The sequence below is a fragment of the Pseudorasbora parva genome, chromosome 1 (genome assembly GCF_024679245.1).
Source record: "Pseudorasbora parva isolate DD20220531a chromosome 1, ASM2467924v1, whole genome shotgun sequence".
Classification (NCBI taxonomy): Eukaryota; Metazoa; Chordata; class Actinopteri; order Cypriniformes; family Gobionidae; genus Pseudorasbora; species Pseudorasbora parva.
This window is the reverse complement of record NC_090172.1, coordinates 64,771,477-64,797,775: the sequence shown is the minus strand read 5'-3', so window position 1 is coordinate 64,797,775 and position 26,299 is coordinate 64,771,477. Positions and strand designations below refer to the sequence as shown.

The 26,299-nt window shown below is 39.0% G+C and overlaps 3 protein-coding genes across 4 annotated transcripts; all 3 read right to left on the bottom strand.

Annotated features, from left to right (window-relative positions):
* Positions 1 to 35: 35 nt before the first annotated feature.
* Positions 36 to 1,630, bottom strand: LOC137072586 (uncharacterized). The gene is made up of 2 exons (XM_067440471.1): positions 1,624 to 1,630; positions 36 to 1,540 (listed from the first exon to the last, which is right to left on the bottom strand). Exons 1-2 carry the CDS (start codon positions 1,628 to 1,630, stop codon positions 36 to 38), a joined length of 1,512 nt encoding a protein of 503 aa, XP_067296572.1.
* Positions 1,631 to 8,704: 7,074 nt separating this feature from the next.
* On the bottom strand, positions 8,705 to 11,247 carry LOC137087861 (GTPase IMAP family member 7-like). The gene is made up of 2 exons (XM_067452088.1): positions 11,168 to 11,247; positions 8,705 to 10,004 (listed from the first exon to the last, which is right to left on the bottom strand). The coding sequence occupies exons 1-2, from the start codon at positions 11,172 to 11,174 to the stop codon at positions 8,824 to 8,826; spliced, it is 1,188 nt and encodes a 395-aa protein (XP_067308189.1). The 5' UTR covers positions 11,175 to 11,247; the 3' UTR covers positions 8,705 to 8,823.
* A 4,724-nt stretch (positions 11,248 to 15,971) lies between these two features.
* On the bottom strand, positions 15,972 to 23,531 carry LOC137087835 (GTPase IMAP family member 7-like). Of its 2 annotated transcripts, XM_067452086.1 has the most exons (3): positions 23,402 to 23,505; positions 19,919 to 20,039; positions 15,972 to 17,665 (listed from the first exon to the last, which is right to left on the bottom strand). In XM_067452086.1, the coding sequence occupies exons 2-3, from the start codon at positions 19,995 to 19,997 to the stop codon at positions 16,785 to 16,787; spliced, it is 960 nt and encodes a 319-aa protein (XP_067308187.1). In that variant the 5' UTR covers positions 19,998 to 20,039; positions 23,402 to 23,505; the 3' UTR covers positions 15,972 to 16,784. The 2 variants fall into 2 exon arrangements, with proteins under 2 accessions (XP_067308187.1, XP_067308188.1); XM_067452087.1 differs by lacking the exon at positions 19,919 to 20,039 and having other exon boundaries at positions 23,402 to 23,531.
* Between the last annotated feature and the right edge of the window lie 2,768 nt (positions 23,532 to 26,299).

The following is a 26,299-nucleotide window of genomic DNA, read 5'->3' as shown; positions in this document are numbered from 1 at the left end:
AAGCGTCAGGTTGTTCCCCGCTCTCCCCTATGTTTTTAAATACGGGGGTTAAATATAAAGTAAACTTGTTTTTGTGCCTTCTCAAGTACAACTTTTCCATATTCATAGGTGGCTGCTGCTCCCATCTGTATTGCATCAGATACTGAATCAGCAACTCTTGCTGCTTCCCATCCTGTAGCTGCTCCTGCAATGAATCCTGAAAGAGATGCAGCAACAAACACAGATGTACCAACCCCGGCAACAGATGTACCAACCCCGGCAGCAGATGTACCAACCCCGGCAGCAGAGGTACCAACCCCGGCAGCAGAGGTACCAACCCCGGCAGCAGATGTACCAACCCCGGCAGCAGATGTACCAACCCCGGCAGCAGAGGTACCAACCCCGGCAGCAGAGGTACCAACCCCGGCAGCAGATGTACCAACCCCGGCAGCAGAGGTACCAACCCCGGCAGCAGATGTACCAACCCCGGCAGCAGATGTACCAACCCCGGCAGCAGAGGTACCAACCCCGGCAGCAGATGTACCAACCCCGGCAGCAGAGGTACCAACCCCGGCAACAGAGGTACCAACCCCGGCAGCAGATGTACCAACCCCGGCAGCAGATGTACCAACCCCGGCAGCAGAGGTACCAACCCCGGCAGCAGATGTACCAACCCCGGCAGCAGAGGTACCAACCCCGGCAGCTGCTGTATTTGCTCCTGCAACACCTGCCTTTATGGAGGTCACAACTAATGCCACACAAAGACCAGCGCCCATTAAAGCACCAGTTAGAGTCCCTGCTGAAGCTCCTGCAACTTTCATTAGGAGATTATCATGAACAATTCTTTCCGCTTGTTCTCGCTGTTGGTTTGGAGACGCATTGTCTACATTAGTATTCATCATCTCTTCTTGAATCATCCTCTCCAGACTTTGAAGCAGCTCATTGGTGTAGCGACCGTGCCTATTCACCATCTCATTTATAGTCTTTAGCAGATTTTTCACCTGGACCCTGTTGCTTTTGTAACCACAACTGCAGGGCCAATGGAGACATTTTCTCCAGTATTTATTGTCGATGACGTGACAGCGGCCTCCACATTGATCAACAAACTCCTGTAGCTTCTGATTTTGTTGAACAAATTCTTCGATGGTTTGACCTTCTAGTTCTTCACCATGAGTGAATAAAACAACTGCATGTTGAAAGATATCCTCTCCACAAATTTGACTGATTTTATCCACAACTTCCTCTGCTTGTCTTGTGAACCTTTCAACTTTCAGAACAATGACAAAGGCATCAAGGCCTGCAGCGCAGTTAATAATGGATCTAATGATCTCAGATCTGATGGACTCATCATCACGACCCGTGTCCAAGACTCCAGGTGTGTCAATAACAGTGATCTTTTGTCCATAAACTTTGCTCTTTCCTCTTACAGACGTATCTGTTATGGAATTTGGGGAAGCGTCGGGTGTGAAACAGGTTTTTCTGAGGATTGTGTTTCCAGCGCTGCTTTTGCCATCTCCAGTTTTCCCAAGAAGGACGATGTTTCTGTCTGAAGACACACTCGCTATTTGAAGAAGACATTTGTTATATAATATTAAGCTTATTATGAATTATGTTTTTGTAGCATATTTTTAAAAGCATACTTACCTCCCATTACCTTAGTTGAGGTTAGACTCTGCAATAAAAATAGCATGGAGGTTCAATCAATCAATCAACTTTATTTATATGATTATAAATGAATCATATAAATGTTGTCACTTTTACAATGACAATTGTTTTAAAGCAGCTTCACAGTCTTAAACGGGACAATATTGCAACAAAATTTGATTTGGCTGTGAAAGTTATTCATAATTCTGAACCAAGCATGCATGCATTAGAGGAACAACTGTGCTCTTATATAATGTCTTCACTGGGCAATGACAATATGTCAACATCATTTTGAGTTTCCAAATGACTATAATTGTGTGCAATATTCGTGAGGAAAAAAAGAAAAATACATTCTTACTGAGCTGTTTTGCGTGTTTTATATTTGTTTACCTATTGCTGGGATTTTTATTTTTTTATTTTTTTAATGGGAAGAGATTGAAATGGTGTGCATTTTGAGGAATAGGTGTGGTTTTGGATTGTACACTGGTGTATGTGAGTGAAGTGTTTTCTAATGTGTGGAGATGTGTGTGTAATTACAGTGTTTCCAAGTAGCAAACGTGACGCAGGAACAGGGTAACCAGGTAACCAACACTCTCAGAAAAAAAGTACAGTGCTGTCACTGGGGCAGGACCCTAAGGTACAAAAGTGAAACAGTACATCTTTGTACCTTAAAAGGTATATATTAGTACTTTAAGAGTGTGTATTAGTACCTTAAAGGTACATATTAGTACTTTTTTTGGTTTTGTACCTTAGGGTACCGCCCCAGTGACTGCAATGCACCTTTTTTTCTGACAGTGAATACAAACTTAAAGAACATTAGACAATGAACAGGATCAGGAAATGCTATAATTCCCATCTGAATTACTCTTTCGTACATGTCGTTAAAATTATATATGCTCTACAGACTGAGCATGGTTAATAGCATGTCCTTTATATTTGCATAATTCAAATTAAAGGGTCTTTTATGCATTCCCTTGTTGATGTGTATACAATATATTCACTTGTATGAATTAGCAGTTCAGATGTTTATTTATGAAGTAAGAATAACTTATCTAACGAAAAAATGCAAACATTAAGATACCTGGCAGCAATATTTTTTTTGCAAATGTTGCCACTCACCACATGTGTCCAGAGAGGAGTTGTAGAGGTTGAATGCTGTGTGAAACATGCTTTATGGCCCTGACTTTCTCTTTCTCTCTACTTGTTTTGAGACGCTTTACATTTAGTTTCGTTCTCTCTGTTTTGCATGTATTACATGAGCTGATTGGTGCAGCTGCTTCAGGGAGGTGCTTACTTTCTTCTCATTAAACATTAGGTATTAGGCACTAAACCCATTGGGTTTCATTTAATAACATAACAGCAAGGCTATCGAACAATTTACTAAAATGCAGCTTCTTTTACTACTTCACTTATATCACCTATATCACGAGTAAGTTTTAATATTCATTGGAAGAGGGTCTTTGTTTTTAATCTAGATTTGGGAACACAAAGGATCATCTGGCTAGAAGATCTCCATCTCATGTCTTGTGTTTTGATAAGATATTGAAAGCTCAGCGACATATTTTGGTGCAATACCATTCAACACTTTAAAAACAGCAACAGATCCTTAAAGGGATATTCCACTGTTTTTTCATGATAAACTATGTTATTCCCTTAACTAAAATGAGTTGACACATACCTCTCTCGTCTCAGTGCATGCACTTAATCTCTCTGATGCATGGTGACATTTTAATAGCCCACTAAGCACAGTTCTTTCAATATGGTACCAAACACCTACACATTGTCCCTATTTAAATACAGTTACACTAATTGTTGAATGACCTAGTATGGTGACACAAATTAAACATGACACAAATTAAACATTCCTTGTGTCAAGCTACTTTTGAACAAAAGACAGCGTCATAAGCATCTCCCCTGGGTGAAAGACAAAAATGACTGGACTGCTGCTGACTGGTCCAAAGTTATGTTCTCTGATGAAAGTAAATTTTGCATTTCCTTTGGAAATCAGGGTCCCAGAGTCTGGAGGAAGAGAGGAGAGGCACACAATACATGTTGCTTAAGGTCCAGTGTAAAGTTTCCACAGTCAGTGATGGTTTGGGATGTCATGTCATCTGCTGGTGTTGGTCCACTGTGTTTTCTGAGGTCCAAGGTCAACGTAGCCGTAATCCAGGAATTTTTAGAGCACTTCATGCATCCTGCTGCTGACCAACTTTATGGAGATGACGATTTCCTTTTCCAACAGGACTTAGCACCTGCACACAGTGCCATAGCAAACAGTACCTGGTTTAAAGACCATGGGATCCCTGTTCTTAATTAGCCAGCAAACTCACCTGACCTTAACCTCATAGAAAATCTATAGGGTATTGTGAAGAGGAAGATGTGATATTCAGACCCAACAATGCAGAAGAGCTGAAGGCCACTATCAGAGCAACCTGGGCTCTCATATCACCTGAGCCGAGCCACAGACTGATCGACTCCATGCCACGCCGCATTGCTGCAGTAATTCAGGCAAAAGGAGCCATAAATAAGTATTGAGTGCTGTACAGTTGGCCAGGATTTAGTGGCCAGACATTTTTTGTGTATTGGTCTTAAAGGTGTCATGAACTGGCTTTTTTATATACTTATATACAATTGTCTGAGGTCAACTAATGATGTTTGTGTGGTTTTTACATTCAAAAACATCATAACTAATAAGTAATAGGCTATTTTCTACACTGGTTTCAAGGCTCTCTCCTGAACGCTGGGTTTTGGCGTGCTGCACTGGAGACTGAAGTAAACGTTCACGGCTAGGATTGGATAAGATTTGCATATTTAATGAGCTTCAGCTCACCTTTCAGTTCAGTTCACATGAGGGAGGGATTGTTTTGAAAGCGGCAACCGGGATGATTCTCTCACAGGGCTCGTAAATGTCTTTATCAAACAAACACAGTGATTTTTTTCTCATCCACCCGTGATTGATTGGAATATTATTTCTGTTACATGGCCCTGTGGATATCTGTGGATGTAAGTGTGAACACACACACACACACACACTTGCGCGTGCCCAGATCAAGAAAGAAATATTATTTCTGCCAATGGGCGTATGTTTTTGGTAGCCTTTTTGGAAAACACATAGCCCAGGGACTGCTATTAAAGAGCATATTGCAGGTTAGAGACTCCAGTGAGTCAGTGTATAGAAAAAGAATGTAGGACCTAGATTTTCTTTAAATTATACTTGTAAATACACTAATAAGGCTTTTTGAGTCGTTTTTGTGAGAAAATTTTACTTCCGCATCTAAAAATCCGCAAACCGGCAGTGTTTCAGTAGGGGCGGCAGTGGCTCAGTGCTTCATGTAGGTTGTCTACAAACCAGAAGGTTGGTGGTTCAATCCCCGGTTCCACCTGACCAAATGTCGAAGTGTCCATGAGCAAGACACCTAACCCCAGCTGCTCCCGATGAGCTGGATAGCGCCTTACATGGCTGCCGTCGGTGTATGAATGGGTGAATGTGAGGCAAAAATGTAAAGCGCTTTGGATAAAAGCGCTATATAAATGCAGTCCATTTACCATCAACCATAGAAAAACAATGGGTCGCAATGGCAGTTCAGACGCTGTGGAAATTATACATGTTTATTAATACTCATATGGCAGACCACAGCCATAGAATTATGACACACAATAAGGGACAGGTCAGGATTAGACAGAACAACGATTAGAGGTGATGAATGGAGTTGTTGTGTGAGGAGAAACAGTGGAAAACAGAGCAGGTGAGAGAGTTGGCTCATAACATTATACGCTAACGCTGTGCTCAGAATAAAATACTTTACAGATAATTATCATCAGGCAATCGCAAAGCTGGTATTGGTCATCTAGGAGTATTGATACCAATAACAGAAACTCATAAGTTCAGACCATCTGGCTTAAGTCACACTCGCCTTCCACATTAAACGTTAAAGCCAGGCGCGAGGCGTAACGTTACACGGTGCTGTTTTTGCTGTCATAAGAGCTCGAAGACGATTTCTTTCTCTCGCGCGAACATTGTGGATGCTCGTATGGTCGTGGCTCTCAGCATGTGAGTGGAAAAACAAGACGAGCCGAGCACGTTTCTCGCACCTCCCAATCTCACGATATTTTTAAACATACAAAATCAAAAAATTCGGGAGTCGGCTTGATTTTCACCAGCATGGCTGTCCCCTGTTGCCCAATCATGCACAACAATGTCACAAGCTGGAGCTATGAGTATTATTATGCTATAGCTCAGTTGCTGCAACCATACAGTGCCTTTTTTACACACACACACACATATACATCTCTCCCTCTCTGGTTGTTTCTGTTGAAAGGGCTGCTGTTCTCTGCTTTTCAACAAATCATTTGCACACAAATAAGGTTTTCTATCTGAAGCTAGCAGCAACATTGAGTCTGTTTTGAGTCTCCAGTCTCTGTTTAACGCGAACACTCGTGTGTTCGCTCAGATCGCCTCAGTTACGGTGCTCAGTTCACGCGGTTTCTCCGAGCTGATCGTCTGACAGATCCGTGACCGACCGTCACACCTTCCACTGCGGCCGAGCCACAGACCGTATAACGTTAGTGTTATTGTGTGTTTCATGTGATCCTTTATTCACTCATTCTCTCAAAATATGGGTTTATTTTGTGCTGATTCACGAGATTCGCTAAAGAAGGATAATATTGAAATAATAATTGTGCACTTAATTCGAACTGAATCGAATTCTCTCTTCTACAATTTCCAAATCATTTCAGTATGTAAAGCGAAAATACTTTGAATGTGGTTATAAACCTCAGATACTAGCTTAATAACTCCATAAAACAGCATAGAATATACAAATTTAGAAGAGACAATGGAGAGATCCTTACGACCTCTAGGGATATATAGTAGGTTCCAGACATGTTATGAGGCACTATACTTGTCTAAATGAAGTATAGATCACATAGTTATGGCATCGTTTTTTAGACGAACGCTATCTTCACTCATGAAATCAAGAGCAAGTTGACGAGTTACGTGCAGAAATTAGTTGTTATAGCAACAAAAGACGCACTCGGCTGCTATCAGGAACCACAATGCCAAAAAAGAGAAAACATTGCCAGCTTTTCTTTTAATTTATTTTTTATTTTTTACTAAAAGAGCTTTCTTATCAATGTTTTCTTGTCAAAAAAGGGCGTGAACAGCCATAGACGGTTTTTCAACATCATGTGCTTTTCCAGAGGTTTGGCGCAAGATTTATCCATGCTGTCATTGGATCTGGAGAAGACATGTGATCAAATTGCATTGCCTTACCTATTTGTGGTATCAAAGAAGTTTAATCTTGAAGAAAATTTTTATTTCATGAATTAAATGGTTGTACTGTAGTCTGTGTGCAATAATTCTCACGAATCAAAGAATATCCTCTCGTTTTGATTTGCAGAGGTACAAGACAAGGCTGCTCATGATCACCACTTCTGCTAAAGGCTCAGTCGCTAATGCAAACAGAAGTGGTCAAAGCAGCCCTATCTCATATCCTTTTATTTATTTCTGAGTGTGTTCATGCCAGTCACTATCCTAGATCCTTCTTGGCTTCGTCACTTGCCCTTTAATCTTCAGAAAAATTCACATGCAAGGTGAATAGAGGTGATTTATTTTTATTTTTTTCTATTTAGTTATGGCTTTTGTTTAAACTAAAATCCAAAATCAATTTCTGGAGAATAATTCATATTTCTCTTCTGGGTAGGGTAAATGCAATTACGATGATATTTCCCCTAAAATGTTTGAATATGGTGCAGAACATTACCATATTTCTGCTTAAAACCTTTGGAGCACTACGCTTGAATTGATATGCAGATAAAATTTACTTTTACTGTAAATTAGCAGTAAAAATAAAATGAAGGAGAACTCTTTACTTGCTTTCTGTTTAATTCAGTCACAATTTGGATAAAAAATTTTGTTTTACATGAAACTGTGACTTCCTAATTCTTTTTTCCATATATCAATGATTGGAAATGGCAAATAAGTCAATAAGTGCCCCTTTGCCACCACCAACTGGTTATAGTGATCCCTTCATGTTTTGTTTTGGTTTTTATAATAAAAGTGCTGGTTTGGCCGACACAAACTTTTAGTTTTACAAGTTATCACATTAAGAGTAATATTGAAAATAGATAACATTTAGAGCTTAAAAGGACTGAAAAAGTATGAAGCTCTTGAAAAGTGATTGAATGTTACTCTCAAAAGGTAGTATGAACCCGCGATTAATTACATTTTATGAACATTTGATTCTTTCACAATACCATGTGGTGTTACTACAGTAAATAATGGTGAATGTTGGTGATTTGTGGACTGAAATCCCTGAAATTCACTGTTTAATCTGAAATCAGTGGTTTATAACTGCATCGAATGCTTCCACTAGATCTCTGCGTAAGTGACGTCATTTATTCTGTGGTGAATTTAAACTCTTTCTTGATAGGCCGTGTGTGAGTGATCTGTGCAGCTCAAACAAGTAGCGTGGTTCTGTTCCATGTTCTTTTCTTTTCTCATATGTAACAGAAATGGCAGATTTTATAAGTAGGGCACCATTATGGAAGTGACCAGAGCCAATATGGAAGTGATTTAAACTGCAGTTCATCGACTTGCCACTTGGGACAGGCTCCAAAAGGGAGCAATCTCATTGATCCCCATGTTAAAATGCCTAACTTTGCTGCAGAAAAAAAAAAAACAAACATGTTTACAGCATGGTACAAATTTTGTTGATTTGCTATATGGCTAATTTTGCACTTCAGGACAACTGTAAGGGAGGCAATTTTTTTAGAACTCATTTTTTTGTATTATATAAAGCCTTGAATTTCTGCATAGTTAAGGGCGTGGCTACATTGAGTCACAGGTGGACTGTCTTTTGTCTGCTGTCTGTTATTCACACGTTACCTCAGCTCCACCCAAGTCCCCCAAGTCTCTTTGCCCATTTTCTATTTACACGCTGACAAAATGGCAACCGCCAAATTTGAGGTTTCAAAACTGCTCTTCAGAAACCTACAGGTGACGTTAAAGACACTACGTCCAAAACATTTTTACAGTCCTCCAACAAAACGTTGTTGCACCAGCAGGAAAAAAGGTTGCCCTTTTATAAATATTAAATGTAGTCTGCATATTATTTAGTCTAAAAGGGATAAAGTGCATACAACAATACTGTAAATATAATTATAATCTATGCCATAAATCACTAAAAACTGCTCTTTTCCCTAATTAGTACTATTGTCCTCCTTTTTAAACAGTTTGTGTTGATGTTTCTTTGCCTTTTTCACTGCACCTTTGGCATTCTCATAGTTGAGTTTGGCTGTGTTCTTAATTGCATCACACACCGAATCACCCTCATTTGTTGCTTTGTATCCAGTAATTCCTCCTCCGATCGCTCCGGCAAGAGCTGCAGCTCCAAAAGCAACTCCTGTAGCTGCAGCGAGACCTGAACCAGCTAATCCAACACCAGCCCCTGCGGCAACAATCCCTGCCTTCACCGCCGCTGCTCCTGCTACGACTCCTGTGGCTCCGACAGCTCCGGCTGCAGTTCCTGCTTTCACCACTTCGGGAACATTAGTGCCTTTCAGTAAAGTCACGACAGATGCCACTGCCACACCAATGCCGAGAAAAGCACCGGTCAACGTCCCTGTGGTTACTCCTGCAAGCCGAACGAGAAGTCTTTTGTGCACAATCTTTTTAGCAATTTCTCGCTTCTCTTCTGGCAACAAATTGACATCCTCTACATTCTTCATCTCCTCTTGAATCTCTTCCTCCACTATCTGAAGCAGTTCATTGGTGTAGCAGCCGTTCTTACTGTCCTTCAGCTTTTGCTCGATGGTCTCCAGCAGATTTTTCACCTGAACCCTGTTGCTCCTGTATCCCATTTGCCGCCTTTTCCAGTATTTATTGTCAATGACGTGACAGCGGCCTCCACATTTATCAACAAGCTCCTGTAGCTTTGGACTCAGCTTCACAAACTCCTCGATGGTTTGGCCTTCTAGCTGTTCGCCGTGAGTGAATAAAACCACTGAATGATTAAAGGTATCTTCTCCACAGCACTCCACGATTTTATCCACAATCTCCATTTCTTGTCCCGTGTATCTCCCGACCTTCAGGACGATGGTAAATATGTCTGGACCCGGAGAGCTTTCAATCACGGATCTAATGATCTCGGATTTGATGGTCTCCTCATCCAATCCTGTGTCAAAGAGTCCAGGCGTGTCAATAATGGTGATCTTCTTGCCATCGACCTTCCGATCTCCACTGACACATTCAGCCGTCACAGACTCCGGTGAAGCTTTACTCTTGAAGACTTGCTGTTTGAGAATCGTGTTCCCGGAGCTGCTCTTGCCATCTCCAGTTTTCCCAAGAAGCACGATCCTTTTCTCAGGTTGAGATTCAGAAGCTGTTGGAGAAATATGCTGTTGTTAGTAAAGGGGTATGCAGACCTATACAGTTCTTTACCATAAAACTGCATGGTGTATATATAGACAAATATGCCTTACTATGTCATTATTATACCAGCCACGTGAAACTTTGTTCTTCCAAACTTTTACCATCATGTCAATTCTGATTTGTTTTTGATTACTAAGTGCGAGGAAGTGGGAGAGCAAGACAGTTTGAAGATGGTGGGGGCACGCTTTGCTAGTCTATGTGTGGGAAACACACTGGAGATACGAGAGATACACACACCACACGCGTCCAAACCGCAGCCAGGTGGTCGCTGAATAAAACTCCCACAAATACTACGGAAAAAAGTTGCATTACTTAGTCCTATGACTAGTGTTCGTAACAGCTACTGTATGCATACGGATAGAGTAACTTATAGAGTAACTTGTTTCCACTTTCAAATTGTATGACAATGTTTCAGCTGTCAAACAGTTAAAACATGCTTGAACGTTTAAAACTTACCGTTGTCTAGATCTATACGATTTCAGCACTCTGCTAGTGTCGGAGGGGCAGTACATGAACTACACATCTCCAGCAGAACAGAGCTGTCTGTGTGGACGCCTGTCTGTAAACAATGCCAGGAAAAAATATCGGCGAACCCAGCGGCCTTCTATCACCTGATACACGTTAAAAGTACAATTATCGGCCCGATATATCGGTCGATCCCTACATCTCATATCTCATAAAAAGTTAAATTTATGACATACTAAGTCAAGACAAAAAGTTAAGAGACTATTTGAGAAATATGTTGTTATTAAAATGAATTAAAATCTACAGACTATCGTCTTTTAAAGCATAGACAACATTGAACCCCATTGATTATCATTGTAGAGAAAAACATTTTGGAACATTTGTCAATATATTATTTTTTATGTTCTAAAGGTAATACTACTCAAAAAAACTAAAGTCTTACAGTTTTAAAACATAGACGAATCCCTTTAAGAGAGGGAGTGTGATCTGAATTTCTAAAGGTTATAAACTCTAGTAGCTTTTCTTATTAAATAAAGAAACACTTGCAATTGTTCAGAGTCAAACAAATGTTTTTGAATAAATAGAATAATTTCATGATTTGATTAAAGGCATATTTTAAAGGTGTTGAAAAAATCTGTCCTTTCTTACCTCCCATGTTCTTGTCCCGTCTTCAAATGAGGTGCTTTAATGTATAAAATTATGTTGTTTCCACTGCGTTTTTATCGAAAATGTTACCTACTTATGGTTCCCAGTGCTCAATTAACAAAATATACTATAAACACAAATGACTGAAAAGTTTGAAGAAGTGCCATTTGCTGTGTATCAGTAAAGATACCGAAGAGTTTGGTGCTCAAAACACTCTTGAATGAGTCATTTGACACTACATATGAGCTACATGAATTACCAGAGTGACAAGTTCTGTGAGTTTTCCCACACCTCCTACTTCTGAACGTAACACCCTCATTCTCACATCAAACTCCTTCAAAATCAGAGCCATGAAACTCTTCCTTTGAGATAAACACATGGTAAACATAAGTTTGGTTCAGTTATTAGCAGTAAAATAATACAAAATACTGAAGTATAACAGATTCACTTTACCTTTACTGTCTGTTTTCATTTTTTGTTAGCAGAAATCAATTGGACGATAGAAGATAGAATCATGTAGTTTCACAGGCACCAACACTAAACTTGTGAAGGTTCGTTCTGAATCAGTCAAACCAAGAAGGATGATTATAATGATAAAAGTATAGGTATTAAAATCGTTCTAAATGTAAAAGAATAGCAAAGTCCACATCACAACGGTTATGTGTCAACATGCAATAAGTGATGCGATTTGGTGATTTTGGTGATTTCAAAACGCTGCTTCATGAAGCTTTGAAACTTTTACAAATCTTTTGATTTGAATCAGTGGTTCGGAGTGTGTATCAAACTGCCGGAGTCACGTGATTTCAGTAAAGGTTTCGTTATGTCATATCTGTTTCACCCCAGCGATGTACCATGCTTGTTCAATAGTATACACCCCTGGGGTGAAACATCTGATCTCTTTAATACATTTGTATATAATTTAATAAAATATTCGTATAATTAAAAGAAATAATGGTAGTTGAAACAAATAAAAGCCCTGGAAATTGATATAAGAGAACACATACACAGACACTTGATATTTAGTCTTATTAGATGATTAGTTAATTAAAATTGCATTATCAGTCTAAATATTGTCTATCACTAAAAAAATATGCTATGGCCACTTAGTGGAAATAGCCGCTGCATTTGTTTCCCCCTGCTGTTGAAAAACAACAACAACAAAAAACATTGACAGCCAATCAGAATCCTTCATACTTTAAAGTGGTACCCGGGGGGGGCTTCTGCTGTTGTAGCCCATCCACCTCAAGGTTGTGCGTGTTGTGGCTTCACAAATACTTTGCTGAATACCTCGGTTGTATTATTATTATTATTATTATTATTATTATTATTATTATTATTATTATTATTATTATTATTCATTTAACTGGGCCCATATTTATCAAGCTTCTCATAGTGCCATTTTAGTCTTGAGTGCTTTGATTTCACTTTGCTTTGAATTTTACTATCAAAATTAAATATAAAAGCAAGTTACCAAATATCTTAAAGCTAAGAATCACTGTTACTCTCCCAGTTATTTAAAGCGGCAGATTATTTTGAAATGTTTGACGATCAGCAGTTCATCAAGCTGTCTCGTTCAGACAGAGCAGGCATCATCTTTGTCAGTGCTTGTTAATGTTGGGCTGATCTGCCTTTTATTACATTTCCATTGTTTGACTAATTCATCAGGCAGTAGCACTTCTTCCTCCCACCAATGATGTCTACACGGTACCTCTGACGACATTGCACACCAGTTGCGTGTTTTTGTTTTGTTTGTTTTTTCTAGCTAGGTATTTTAGCTTGGTATTTTACTTTATACAAATTTTATAGAGACGCATGGAGCAGTTTTATGATGAATAGATGCACTTTTCCAAAAGCAGAGCAACAATTTACTGCCATTTTAAAGCTTGGATTACCCAGGACTGTTTTAATATAAATCTGATTTTATTTGTCTGAAAGAAGAATGTCATATACACCTAGAATGACTTGAGAAAGTGTAAATCGTTCTAATTTTCATCTTTGCAGGAACTATCCCTTTATAGGGCCGGCCATAATATTCTGTGTGATTAATGTTAATCAAACAACAACAAAAAAAAATTGAAAATCACCCCATGCTTGACTGAAAAACTTTAATATATTTTTTAAGATTCAGTGTATAGTTAATATATAGAGTGAAGGCACCACTCATCACCTGGTCAATACCATCCCTACCATAAAGAATGTTGGTGGCAGCATCATGCTGTGGGGATGTTTTTCATTGGCAGGAATTGGGAGACTATTCAGGATTGAGGGAAATATGAATGCAGCACTGAATAGAGATATCCTTGATGAAAACCTGCTCCAGAGTACTCTGGAACTCAGACTGGGGTGAAGGTTCATTTTCTAGAAGGACAACGACCCCAAGCACACAGCCGAGATAACAAAGGAGTGTCTACGGGACAACTCTGTGAATGTCTTTGAGGGGCCCAGCCAGAGATTGGACTGGAACCAATTGAACATATCTTGAGAGATCAGAAAATGGCTGTGCACCATTGCTTCCCATCCAACCTGATAGAGCCTGAGAGGTCCTGCAAAGAAGATTTGGACGAACTGCCCAAAAATAGGCATTCCAAGCTTGTAGAATCATAAACAAAAAGACTTAATTCAAAAAGATTTAGGCTGTAATTTGTGCCAAAAGTGCTTCAACAAAGTCTTTCAAAGGTTTCAAACAGCCAAGGCAATATATGCAGGAGATTCACAAAAAATATTTATATTCACAAATAAATACAAAGACATTTGTGAATAACAAAAAAATCCACACATATATTTTGATGTCACAAACACACAACTCTGCCTTGCATAAGTTGCATTCATTTGTGAATCGCTTCCTCTGCATTTGTTGATGGTCTTCTTCCACATTTGTAAATCGCAACACAGCCCGTGGATTTTGAAACATTTCTAGCGTCTAGACTCAAAAAAATCCACAAATACGTAGACTCCACCCACCTTCTACTTAAACCAATCAGATCACGGCCATATCGTGCTGACCAATCATAGCACGTTCTCGCTCTAACCAATCACGCTTTGGCCTGTGCCGCTGAAAAACAGTTACGACCACTGATCCATATAAATCTATATATCTATATATCCACAAAGTTGTGGCTACAATGTACATGTGATTTTTTTATTATTATTGTAATTTTTTTGTAGAATTGAGAAAAAAAATATGATTTTAATACATTTAATATAATAAGGCTGTAACATAAACTGCAGAAAAAGGGAAGTGGTGTGAATACTTTCCAGATGCACTGTAAAAATTACATTTTCAAGTCACCGCCAGCGTTTCATGGCGTGTTGTGGCTTCTCAAATGCTTTGCTGCATACCTCGGTTGTAACGAGTGGTTATTTCAGTCAAAGTTGCTCTTCTATCAGCTTGAATCAGTCGGCCCATTCTCCTCTGACCTCGAGCATCAACAAGGCATTTTCGCCCACAGGACTGCTGCATACTGGATGTTTTTCCCTTTTCACACCATTCTTTGTAAACCCTAGTAATGGTTGTGTGTGAATATCCCAGTAACTGAGCAGATTGTGAAATACTCAGACCGGCCCGTCTGGCACCAACAACCATGCCATGCTCAAAATTGCTTAAATCACATTTCTTTCCCATTCTGACATTCAGTTTGGAGTTCAGGAGATTGTCTTGACCAGGACCACACCCCTAAATGCATTGAAGCAACTGCCATGTGATTGGATTATTAGATAATTGCATTAATGAGAAATTGAAAATGTGTTCCTAAAAATCCTTTAGGTGAGTGTATACAGTACTAGTCAAACATTTGGATGGTACTGTACTATAATACACACATAATGAATATCGGCCAATATATCGATATCAGATTTTTTACTCCATAATATCGGTATCAGCATTTGCCCCCAAAAACCCATATCAGTTGGGCTCTAATTTCAACCCCTGAGTGTGACTGCATGTTGCCTACATATAATATAGTGAGCAAGAATTAAAAATAAATACTCATGAATTATTTAAACAGAAATGATAAAATAAATTACACTTTATAGAACAGAGGTTCTCAACCTTTTTTCAGTGACGTACCCCCTGTGAAATATTTTTCCAGCCAAGTAACCCCTAACCAGCGCAAAGTATTTTTGGTAAAAAAAGAAAAGAAAAAAAGACTTAAAACAGAGCACTGCCATCCATGTCTGGTTTATTAAACTTTTGAACAGATAAACACATACAAAATGTAAACATTTGAAAAAATTTAACTATTTCGAACATTTTAGATAATAATAATCCATGGCTAAATTTATTGCAAATATTTATCGTCACTAAAATTTAGTGTTTCAAACAGTGTCCATAATTCTGAAATTGGGGACATTTCCTATTTCAGTGGTCAAAATATCACTAAAATCTCATTTGTTGTTGTATTTTAGTTAAAAAACAGGGACAATATATTTTTTTATGTTTTTGTTGTTGTGGAGTCCCTATATTATTATTAACATTAATATTCATTATAATTTAGTTTGATTATTAGGATTTTTGGTCTGGATTTAATACAATAAGAACATTAAAAACAAACAAACAATGAAAACAGTTAAGCTATTAACCATTGTAAATAAGCAGTTTAAAACAATATTGTAACATGACTTAACAAAAACAAACATAATAAATAAAACTATTAAAAAATATTGTAATATTGTATAATTGTATTTAAGTTTAGGCTATATACTATATAAATTACTGTTTTTACTTCAAAAGTTTTATGTTTATGCTTGAAAATAATTCTTAGTAGCCTTAATTGGTCATGTTATTTAGCATTTTAGGCTTTTAGGCATTTTAAGTATATGTATTCTGCACATGTACTGTATTTAAATTTCAGAGGTTTGGGAACGTTAATCACTTCATTGTGACTGCAGAACTTTTCAGGCAAATCAATCCGCACCTTTCTGAGGCTCTGTTATAAAGTACATACAAACAATATTACTTTACATTAAAAGCCAATAGTTAATATGTTACTACCTTGAAAGCGATAATGAGGTTTTGTTTGATATTTGAACATAATGCCGTTCTGCCTGCTCTCGACGTTCTTCATGAAGTAGTAGCAGCACACGGACGCGACCAAGTAGAGTCAGCGTAGCTCACAGCGCCATCTGCTGGTGAAAATGATCACGAAACTCTTGCTCCTAAAACCAGCGGCTCTGTATGGTGTTGGTTGCGTGCTTTTCCCCCCAATATATCTGCGGGTTGTTTGGAATGAGCTGTAAAACGGGTACATTTCCGGGGACAGCTCAGTTCAGGGACAGAACATTAAAAACCAGGACTGTCCCCGGGAAACCGGACATCTGGTCACACATTCGTTGATCCAAGTGATTGTCAGTTGATGCCATGCGGAAAATGACAGGTTGGGTCAAACCATCCAGGTATGGGGGAGATTCTGGGTTTTTAGGATAATGAAATTGAATAGCCTACTGAATAGAAAATACATTTTATGAACTTATACTTATATTTCACAGAAATATTTATGAAATAATTATTTCTGAAGGATTTTTGCATGGATGGTACTTTTTAAATATATATAGGCTATATTTTAAAATCACACGTACCCCCTGGAGTGCCTTCACGTACCCCCAGGGGTACGCGTACCCCCATTTAAGAACCACTGTTATAGAATACAGTACTTGCATTCACCACTCTGGGAACATTAGTGCCTTTCAGTAAAGTCACAATGGATGTCACTGCCACACTAATGCCAAGAAAAGCATTGGTCAGCACCCCTGGTTTCACTTCTGCAAGCTGAACGACAAGTCTTCTGCGCACACTCTTTTTAGCTAATTCTCGCTTCTCTTCAGCCAACAAATTGGCCTTTTTTATGTTCTTCATCTTCTGTTGAATCTCTTCCTCCACTATCTGAAGCAGCTCATTGGTGTAGCAGCCATTACTGTCCTTCAGCTTTTGCTCGATGGTCTCCAGCAGATTTTTCACCTGAACCGTGTTGCTCCTGTTTCCCGTTTGCCGGCTTTTCCAGTATTTATTGTCGATGACATGACAGTGGCCCCCACATTTATCAACAAGCTCCTGTAGCTTTGGACTCATCTTTACAAACTCCTCGATGGTTTGGCCTTCTAGCTGTTCGCCGTGAGTGAATAAAACCACTGAATGATTAAATATGTCTTGTCCACAACACTCCAAGATTTTATCCACAGTCTCCATTTCTTGTCCCGTGTATCTCCCGACCTTCAGAACGATGGTGAACATGTCTAAACGGGGAGAGCTTTCGATCACGGATCTAATGATCTCGGATTTGATGGTCTCTTCATCCATTCCCGTGTCAAAGAGTCCAGGCGTGTCAATAACGGTGATCTTCTTGCCATCAATCACCCGTTTTCCACTGACACATTCGACCGTTACAGACTCCGGGGAAGCTTTACTCTTGAAGACTTGCTGTTTGAGAATCGTGTTCCCGGAGCTGCTCTTGCCATCTCCAGTTTTCCCAAGAAGCACAATCCTTCTCTCAGGTTGAGATTTAGAAGCTGTTTGAGAAATATGCTGCTGTTAGTAAAGGGGTATGCAGACCTATACAGTTCTTTACCGTAAACCACAATATGAAAGACCATTTCCAACTAAGGAAATAAGGGAAATTTAAGGAAATAAAATCATGCTTTTGATTAAACTGTTTATTATAAAAAATACAAGTAATAGAAATTAAATAAAAAGGAAATTATAACATCATATTGATGACATACTAGGCCATAATTTTGACGTTTTATGGCATAATGACTTAAAGTCATAATGTTGACATGAAAAGGTGAAATTATGCCATAAAATATCAAAATATTGTCATACTGACTCATGATTATTCCAAAATTAAAAGTCAAAATTATATTAAAAAAAAAAATGCCCAGTCAACATTTTGAAATCATAGTGATCTAACCACATGGTCACAAAAATATTTTAGCTCCCAGCGCACTCATTATGTGTTTCCACTGTCGGGCCAGGGCGAGCCAGGGCTTTCATTGGGCCGGGCTGAGCTAATGCCTGGGACCTGTAGCACCGAGCTCAAAACCACACTGCGTTTCCACTGTCGTATGTATGTCTATATGTACATTGATCATAATAAATTAATTTTTCGAGATTACAAATTAGTCACACACATAAATAAGCGGTAGTTAACATTATTTTACTTAAGAAAGATGCCACAAGTACATATCCAATCATATTTAATCGGTTTATTTGTAGTCGCAGGATGCTGTATGAGAGTGTGTGGCCATACAAGAACTGAGATGTATTTTCAGCTTTCAAGGAATTGTGTACAGATCCTTGAAACATGTGGCCATGCATTATCATGCTGCAACATGAGCTGATGGTCGTGGATGAATGGCACAACAATGGGCCTCAGGATCTCTTCATGGTATCAACATGCCATTAATAAAATGTTCCTGAGTTCCTTGTCCATTACATACGCTCGCTCATAAAAATAACCCCACCGCCACAATAGGCCACTTGATCCACAACGTTAACATCAGCAAACTGCTCACCCACACAACGCCATACATGCTGTCTACCATCTGCCCTGCACAGTGAAAACCGGGATTCATCCGTGAAGAAAACACCTCTCCAAATTGTAAGATGCCATCAAATGTGAGCTTTTGTCCACTCAAGTAGGTTACGACAACGAACTGCAGTCAGGTCGAGACCCCGATGAGGACAACGAGCATGCAGATGAGCTTCCCTGAAATGATTTGGTTCTGAAAACCGATTGTTGCAGCAGCTGTCCAGGTAACTGGTCTCAGACAATCTTCGAGGTTGAGATGCTGGATGTAGGTGTCCTGGGCTGGTGTGGTTACACGTGGTCTGCGGTTGTGAGGCCAGTTGGAAGTACTGCCAAATTCTCTGAAACGCCTTTAGAGACGGCTTATGGTAAAGAAATTAACATTAAATTCACGGGCAACAGGTCTGGTGGACACTCCTGCAGTCAGCATGCCAATTGCACGCTCCCTCAAATCTTGCAACATCTATGGCATTGTGCTGTGTGATAAAACTGCATTTTAGAGTAACCATAGTTGCTTTATTTTATATGCAAGAGCTAAATGGATATCAGTCAGTCTGGGATAAAGAGACTACACCTACTGACAGATTAAAGCATCACTGGGTAACTTTTGCTCTCGGGGTCCCCCTACAGTTGGGAAAAATAATGTCCTCAACTACTGTCGTAAGCTCTGTCATCCTACATTAGGGGATGCCATCGCGCGTGCATTTGTTGACATGACAACCCGTATGTCTATTTAATGGGTGCGGGTGCGGGGCGGGTTGTAAAAATATATACAGTAGTGCAGGGTGGGCCATATAATTTCATAAAAGCGTCCCGCGGGTCGGTGCAGCACTAACAGTTCCCCTGAACACTGCAGGAGGAGTTCACATGCAGGTGTTCTTCTGGCGGCGCGTGTAAAATGTCTTCATCCCAGGTAACGTTACAGTCAGTGGCATGTTTCAGCATGTCATATGAATATCATTTCATGGGTTTTATTTTTTTCAAAAGCCAAATAATCGCGATGCTCACGTTTACAAGCCAGCGTCATTATAGTAGTCTATTGGTTACCGTTTTACAGAATCTATATGATACTTCAGTTCAATGTTTGAGTGGTCAGTAATCACCATGACAAGCAGTATTTTCAAGATTGTATTTATAGTGGTATCTGCATTATGATAAGAAGATAGAAATAATTGTGTAATTAATATGTAATTAATTGTTGCCTTTAATCTGCCTAATTTTAATGAATACGTACAAGAGCTCGTTTGATTTCCCAGAAGGATTGTCAGCTCAAAGTACTTCGAGCAGTTCGCAGGTTTCACCAGGAGACACATTTTGAGGGTCAGTTTATGTGTCAGGTAAGTCGTATTGATTATCTGGAAGACAAATGTGTTGAACATATTAGGCTTGTGTGGATATTTAACATTAGAAGTTAAGTAAGTTAGTTAGAATTAAATTATATATCCAAGGGAAATATGTATAATTTAAGTGATGTCTAACTTTCAAGTTCACTCATCAAGAATAAATGCTCATATAAAACTAAAGGTAATTATTTTAGTTAAAAAACGTACAAAATTGAACATATTTGATGTTTTTGTATTTATATGCGTTTCATTAATTATGTCCCATGTCAATGAGTGCGTTTACATGCACACCAGTAAGATGATAACTCACAAATATCAGCTTATTGATATAACCAGTTTTCCCCATTTACGTGCAAACCATTAAACGGACAATGCAAGTAAACTTGGTTTACATGACTTTATTAATAAACCGGGTTATTTCCTTGTAGTGACGTCAAAAATAATAATGACTCTGAGTTTTCCAAATGTTACGTCAGTTGTGATGTTCAATAAAGCGTGTCAGCGGGAGATTTACGGCTCATATTATCCCTCATGCAGAGGTTATGCAGCGTTTGACTGAACCTCTTCTACTTCTGCTTCATGAGGTAAGAACAAATTCTCATCTGGTCTACCTGTTCAGAAAACAAAAAAAAACTACCTGTCTTTGTTCTGCTCAACACAAAATAAGATATTTTGATGAATGTTTGTAACCAAACAGATACAGCAACCACTGACTACCATAGTAGGGAGGAAATACCATGGTAGTGAATGTTTCTATCTGCTTTGTTACAAACATTCTTCCAAATACCTTCTTTTGTGTTCAGCACAACAAAGAAACTCATACAGGTTTGGAACAACATGCGGGTGAGTGAATGATTTTCATTTTTTTGGTGAACTATCCCTTTAACAGCTGAAACACTGGAAGAACGCTCCACTGTATCTACTTTGACTGTGTGTTTAGGTTAAAGTCTAAAGGTGCATTAAAGAAAAGTTACAAGGGCTTTGGTCATTTTTTAAATTATTTTAAAGAAATTTGAAATGAATTGTTGTTGTTATGAAAATGTATTTGTGGTGTGACAGGCAACTGGGCGAGGGACCGCGAGAGCGGGCCGGTGATTAAAGGGGGGGTGAAACACTCAGTTTCAGTCAATCTCATGTCAATCTTGAGTACCTATAGAGTAGTATTGCATCCTTCATATCTCCGAAAAGTCTTTAGTTTTATCATATTTATAAAAGAAATATGGGCTGTACCGAGTCTTTCCGGAAAAAACCTGGAGGCGTATCGTGTGGGCGGAGCTAAAGAATCACAAGCGCGCAAAGCTGTGACGTCCTCAAGCGTGGAGAAACCCATCTATCTCAGCTAATACAGATAATGATCCACAATCAAATCTGAGGCTGAAATAAATTGAACAGAAGAAACGGCAACAGCAGGACGTCCGTCTCTGTGGTATGGACTGTATTTAATGGCCTCTCCACATTTCTGTGTCTTTACTCGCAGTGTATGAGGACATGATTCGGTTTATGGACTATTGTATGCGACTAGACCTTAGAAGTAGCAAGCAGAACGGTTTTGCACGTCAGACTAGTGTAACGTTATACAGAACAACAATGGAGTAACCGTTAGCGCATTTGAATGACGAAGCACGCGATCGTGTCGTTTACTGATGTTTACTCATGCGACGGTAGCCAATAGCACAGACATTTGAAGTTGATTTACTCACCGGCATCTTCCAAAGCAGGACCGCTCTGTCAAAAACACACTTCTTTGGTATGATTTGGTGAAGTCCTGTGACAGCAGTGACCGTGGAAATCCACTTTGCGACGCGACTGAAGCGATGCCTTGAAGCTTCCCGTCATTTCTGCGTTCAAATCGGTTCAAATGCAGCGCTGCCTTCCCGGGGCGCGCATAAGTGTTCACGGAGGACTGGATCTGCACCTGAGAGACTGTTTACAGCGTGCATTTCCTCTCTCTCCCTCTAGTTACGCGCGCGCGCACCCTTCCGGGAGAAGAGCCCGTTCAGCCCATACAAGGACCTTCCGCTCTATTTAACGTCAATTAGACCCATACTCGAAAAAAACTCGCCGAAACTTGTGAGAAACCGGAAGGAGTATTTTTAACACAGAAATACTCCATCAAACGTCCAACATTAGTTTTTGAAACTTTGTCTATGTTTAGGATGGGAATCCAAGTCTTTAAAGGTGTAAAAAGCTCAGTATGCATGAAACAGCATTTCACCCCCCCTTTAATGTTGACGAGTGCCAGCTGCGTGGCACACCGGTCTCGTCTCGCGGCCATGTGACGGGAGCATATAAGGAGGAGCAAGGGCTGCGGAAGACGAGAGAGGACCAGGCCTGGATTTTATGTTATGTTTTATTTTGTGTGTTCGCGGGCAGTCGTCCGTGAGGGGCTGCCCAGGGTTTTACTTTCGGTTTGTTTATTTATTTTGAATTAATGTGGTTGAACGTTCGCCGGTTCCCGCTTCCTTCCTTCCCATCTACGAACCGTATTACAGTATTGTTTGTAGGACAAATGTTATACATGCAGATGAAACAATGTGTTTTTATTTGTTTTTGTTATCCTCACTATAACATTTTGTGTTCCACAGCAATTTCTAGTAAAGAATAAAACAATTAAAAAATTAAAACGTTTTAGTTGAATTCATTATAAAACAGGTTGAGTAAACATACATTTTAAAGTTGAAGTCAAGTTTGAGCCAAATAAAAATTATTAATTCAATTAACTTTAAAAAATAATTGAGCAAACGTACATTTTAATGCTGAAGTCAAGTTTGAGACAATTCAAAAATATTAATTCAGGTAACATTTTCTAGAACAAAATTGAGTGAACGTAAAAAATCTGTGGAAATCTTTATTAAATAAAACTAGTTAAAAACACTTTATTATTTTTTTTACAGTTTATGAGACACAGAAACTATTTTAAAAATATGCTGTTGTTATTAAAGGAAACTATTATTTTAATAAAATTATTTTATGTCTTCAAAGCATAAACGACATTGAACCCCATTGATTTTTATTGTAGAGACATTTCTCAAAATATTATCTTTTCTTTTCAACAGCAAAACCAAAGTCATAGTTATAAAACATAAATGAATAACAGAAATGTATTTTCTAGGTGAACTGTCCCTTTAAGAGAGGGAGTGTGATCTGAATTTCTATAGGTTATAAACTCTAGTAGCTTTTCTTTCTAGTAGGGGTCTATTAACCCCTTAACTGTCATCTTCCGATTTGGCAAATGGAGCATTTAGACATACTCATAGTATAAAGACAGCTGCTCGTACGGTACACTTGCAGTTGCTCAAAGTCAAAGTTCAAAAACACTTTAAAATCATGTTTGCGAATTTGATTAAAAACATATTAAAGGTGTAATTTCTTACCTCCCATGTCCTTGTCCCGTCTTCAACTGAGGTGCTTAAATGTATAAAATTATATTGTATTAATGATGTTTTCTTCTAGAAGTTCATCCAGTAATGGTTCCCTGTTCTCTAGCTGATTGATTAACAAAATATACTATAAAATCAAATGCCAGCCAACAGTTTGAAGAAGTGCCATTTTCTGTGTATCAGTAAACATACTGACGAGTTTGGTGCTCAAAACACTCTTGAATGAGTCATTTGACACTAAATATGAGCTACATGAATTACCAGAGTGACAAGTTCTGTGAGTTTTCCCTGACATACTTCTGAATGTCACACCCTCATTCTCACACCAAAACTCCTTCAAAATCAGAACCATGAAACTCTTCCTGTAAACAAAGTTGGCTCAATTATTAGCAGTAAAATAATACTAAATACTATAGTATAACAGATTCACTTTACCTTCACTGTGTGTTCATTCTTTGGAAGCAGAAATCAAAAAGAAGAAGTAGTTTCCCAGGCACCAACACTAAACTTATGAAGGTTCGTTCTGAATTGGTCACACCAATAATGATGACTATAATGATAAAAGTATAGTTATCAAAATCGTTTTAAATGTAAAAGAATAGCAAAGTCCACATCACAACGGTTATGTGTCAACATGCAACGAGTGATTTCGAAACGCTGCTTCATGAATCTCTTGTTTTTAATCAGTGGTTCGGAGTGTGTATCAAACTGCCGGAGTCACGTGATTTCAGTAAACAGGGTTTTGTTACATCATAACTGTTGCAAAACTTTTTGAAATGTCAGTTTTTCACGACTTGGGGGGGGGGGGGGGGGGGGTGGGGGTATTGTGATGATCTCTATGAATCACACCAATTCAGTGAAGTCGCATTTGATAGATTTTACTTTCAATAAAACATTTGCAATGGGTCTGTAAAAGTTGTTTTATGGCCTGAGTTTTGGTTGCATTTACCCTGTTCTGACCAGTGTTGCGGACACCTTGAAACAGTGAATGATTTTGTGAAGCAATTGGTTATTTAATTCAAATCTTTGAAAAGCGTTGTTTCTCTCATCACTGTATGTAAATATAACATGATTGTATCCATTTTCTTTTCAGGAACGACACAACAGCACAAGAATGAGGAAAACAACTTGTTCTACCTGAAAGACTTGGCAGGCCAGATTCAGTAGCACGTGTTAATTTATTGACAGACCAGTAAATATAATATTAAGAGTCCCATCCATAGCTCACATCTAGAGGGTAATGGACTCAGCATTTCCTGCCTGAAGACAAAGGGCCGCAGCCGACCCCCCAGGATGTATTGTCGCATGCTGCGTCCCAAATCGCCTACTTGTACTACGTCCTAAAAGTATGTACTCTTTTTGTGAAGGAAAAGTATATACTTTTGAGTGTGTAGCAGAAAAGTATGCAAGCTTCGGGACTACTTCGCCATCTTTAAGGACTCTGTCGCTTATTTACGTGCATCCCGTCACCATTTAAACCTGTCAATCATCGTCAGATTCGTCACAGTTTAAATCCTCCACATTCAGTTTAATCTCCTACCGTATCAGAGAGAAACGTAGTCACTCGTTGATCTGCCATGTGTGGGTCTTTGATACAGAGACTCTCCTCATCGAGCCCGATCTCACGGAAATGCGAATAAATAGTACGAGTTTGCAATCTCGTGGAATGTATACGGCAAAATGAGTTTTGGTGTGCATATGGTACGCGGTTTTTCGGTGCATATGATACGCACTTTATGGTGTATTATACATACGAACCCCTCACCCCACCACCCTAAACCTACTCAAGAGCGTGTCATATGCACGCCATAAAGTGCGTATCATATGCACGCAAAAAACTGAGTAGCATTTGCACGCCAAAACTCATTTTGGCGTATCCATTCCACGAGATTTCACACTTTATATGCATGACCATGAGATCGTGTTGCCTCATCTGTTTGCAGTTTAAATATAATGATGCATTTAAAAGTTAATGGCCAAATGTGTCATTAAAAAAGTTCACAATGCTGCTGCAGGTGAAATATTAGTGGACAACACTGAATAAATATATTTTTGTCAGGTTAAATATTGATAGTTGGTCACTCAAACCCCTTTATCTAATCTTCTCTACTTGACCGCTGGACTCGCACATCCTTCATGTTTTTATTTTTTTTTAACGATTTTTATCTGCATTTGTAGTTCTAATCGAAAATCCTCGTCCAACTCGCAATGGGTTGAGGGTAATATCAGCCGTTAGAGTGCCCATCGATCCATACTTCAAATTCTGACTGGAAATAGTAAATCATCCGGGTATCTTTGGAATACTCTTTTTAACATACTATGATTTACTAATTATATTTTCGAATACTATTTAGTATGGATAGTATGCGAATTGGGACGCAGGGACAGTCACCATCTCATCACTATTTTCAATCATCCTCCCAGACCCTCACCTGAATGCCATTCACTGTTTCACACACCTGCAGCTCATCTGCACCCCATCAACCTGCTACAAAAGCACACACTTCACACACACTCACTGTTTGGTCTCGTTCTGGAGTAAAGGACTTATCAACCCAATTGTACCTACATTGACATATTAGGATTATCAGAAACTTGGCTCCTCAGCTGAGTCTGGTGTTGTCTTCCAAAACTATAATGTGTTTAGAAGGGATAGATTTAAGGGAAAAGGAGGAGGGGTGTTGCATTACGTAAAAAAAAACAACTTAGAATGCTTCCAACACAGCGTACCAAATGAGGTCGAAATAGAAAATGTCTCCTTAAATATCTCTCTCTCTCTCCAGAGATGGCTTTCATTTTGATCTGCCTGTATCGTCCTCCTTCAGCAAAAATGTATTTCTACGAGCAACTACAGGCTCTATTGAAACATCACATTTCATACAATAAGTCCAA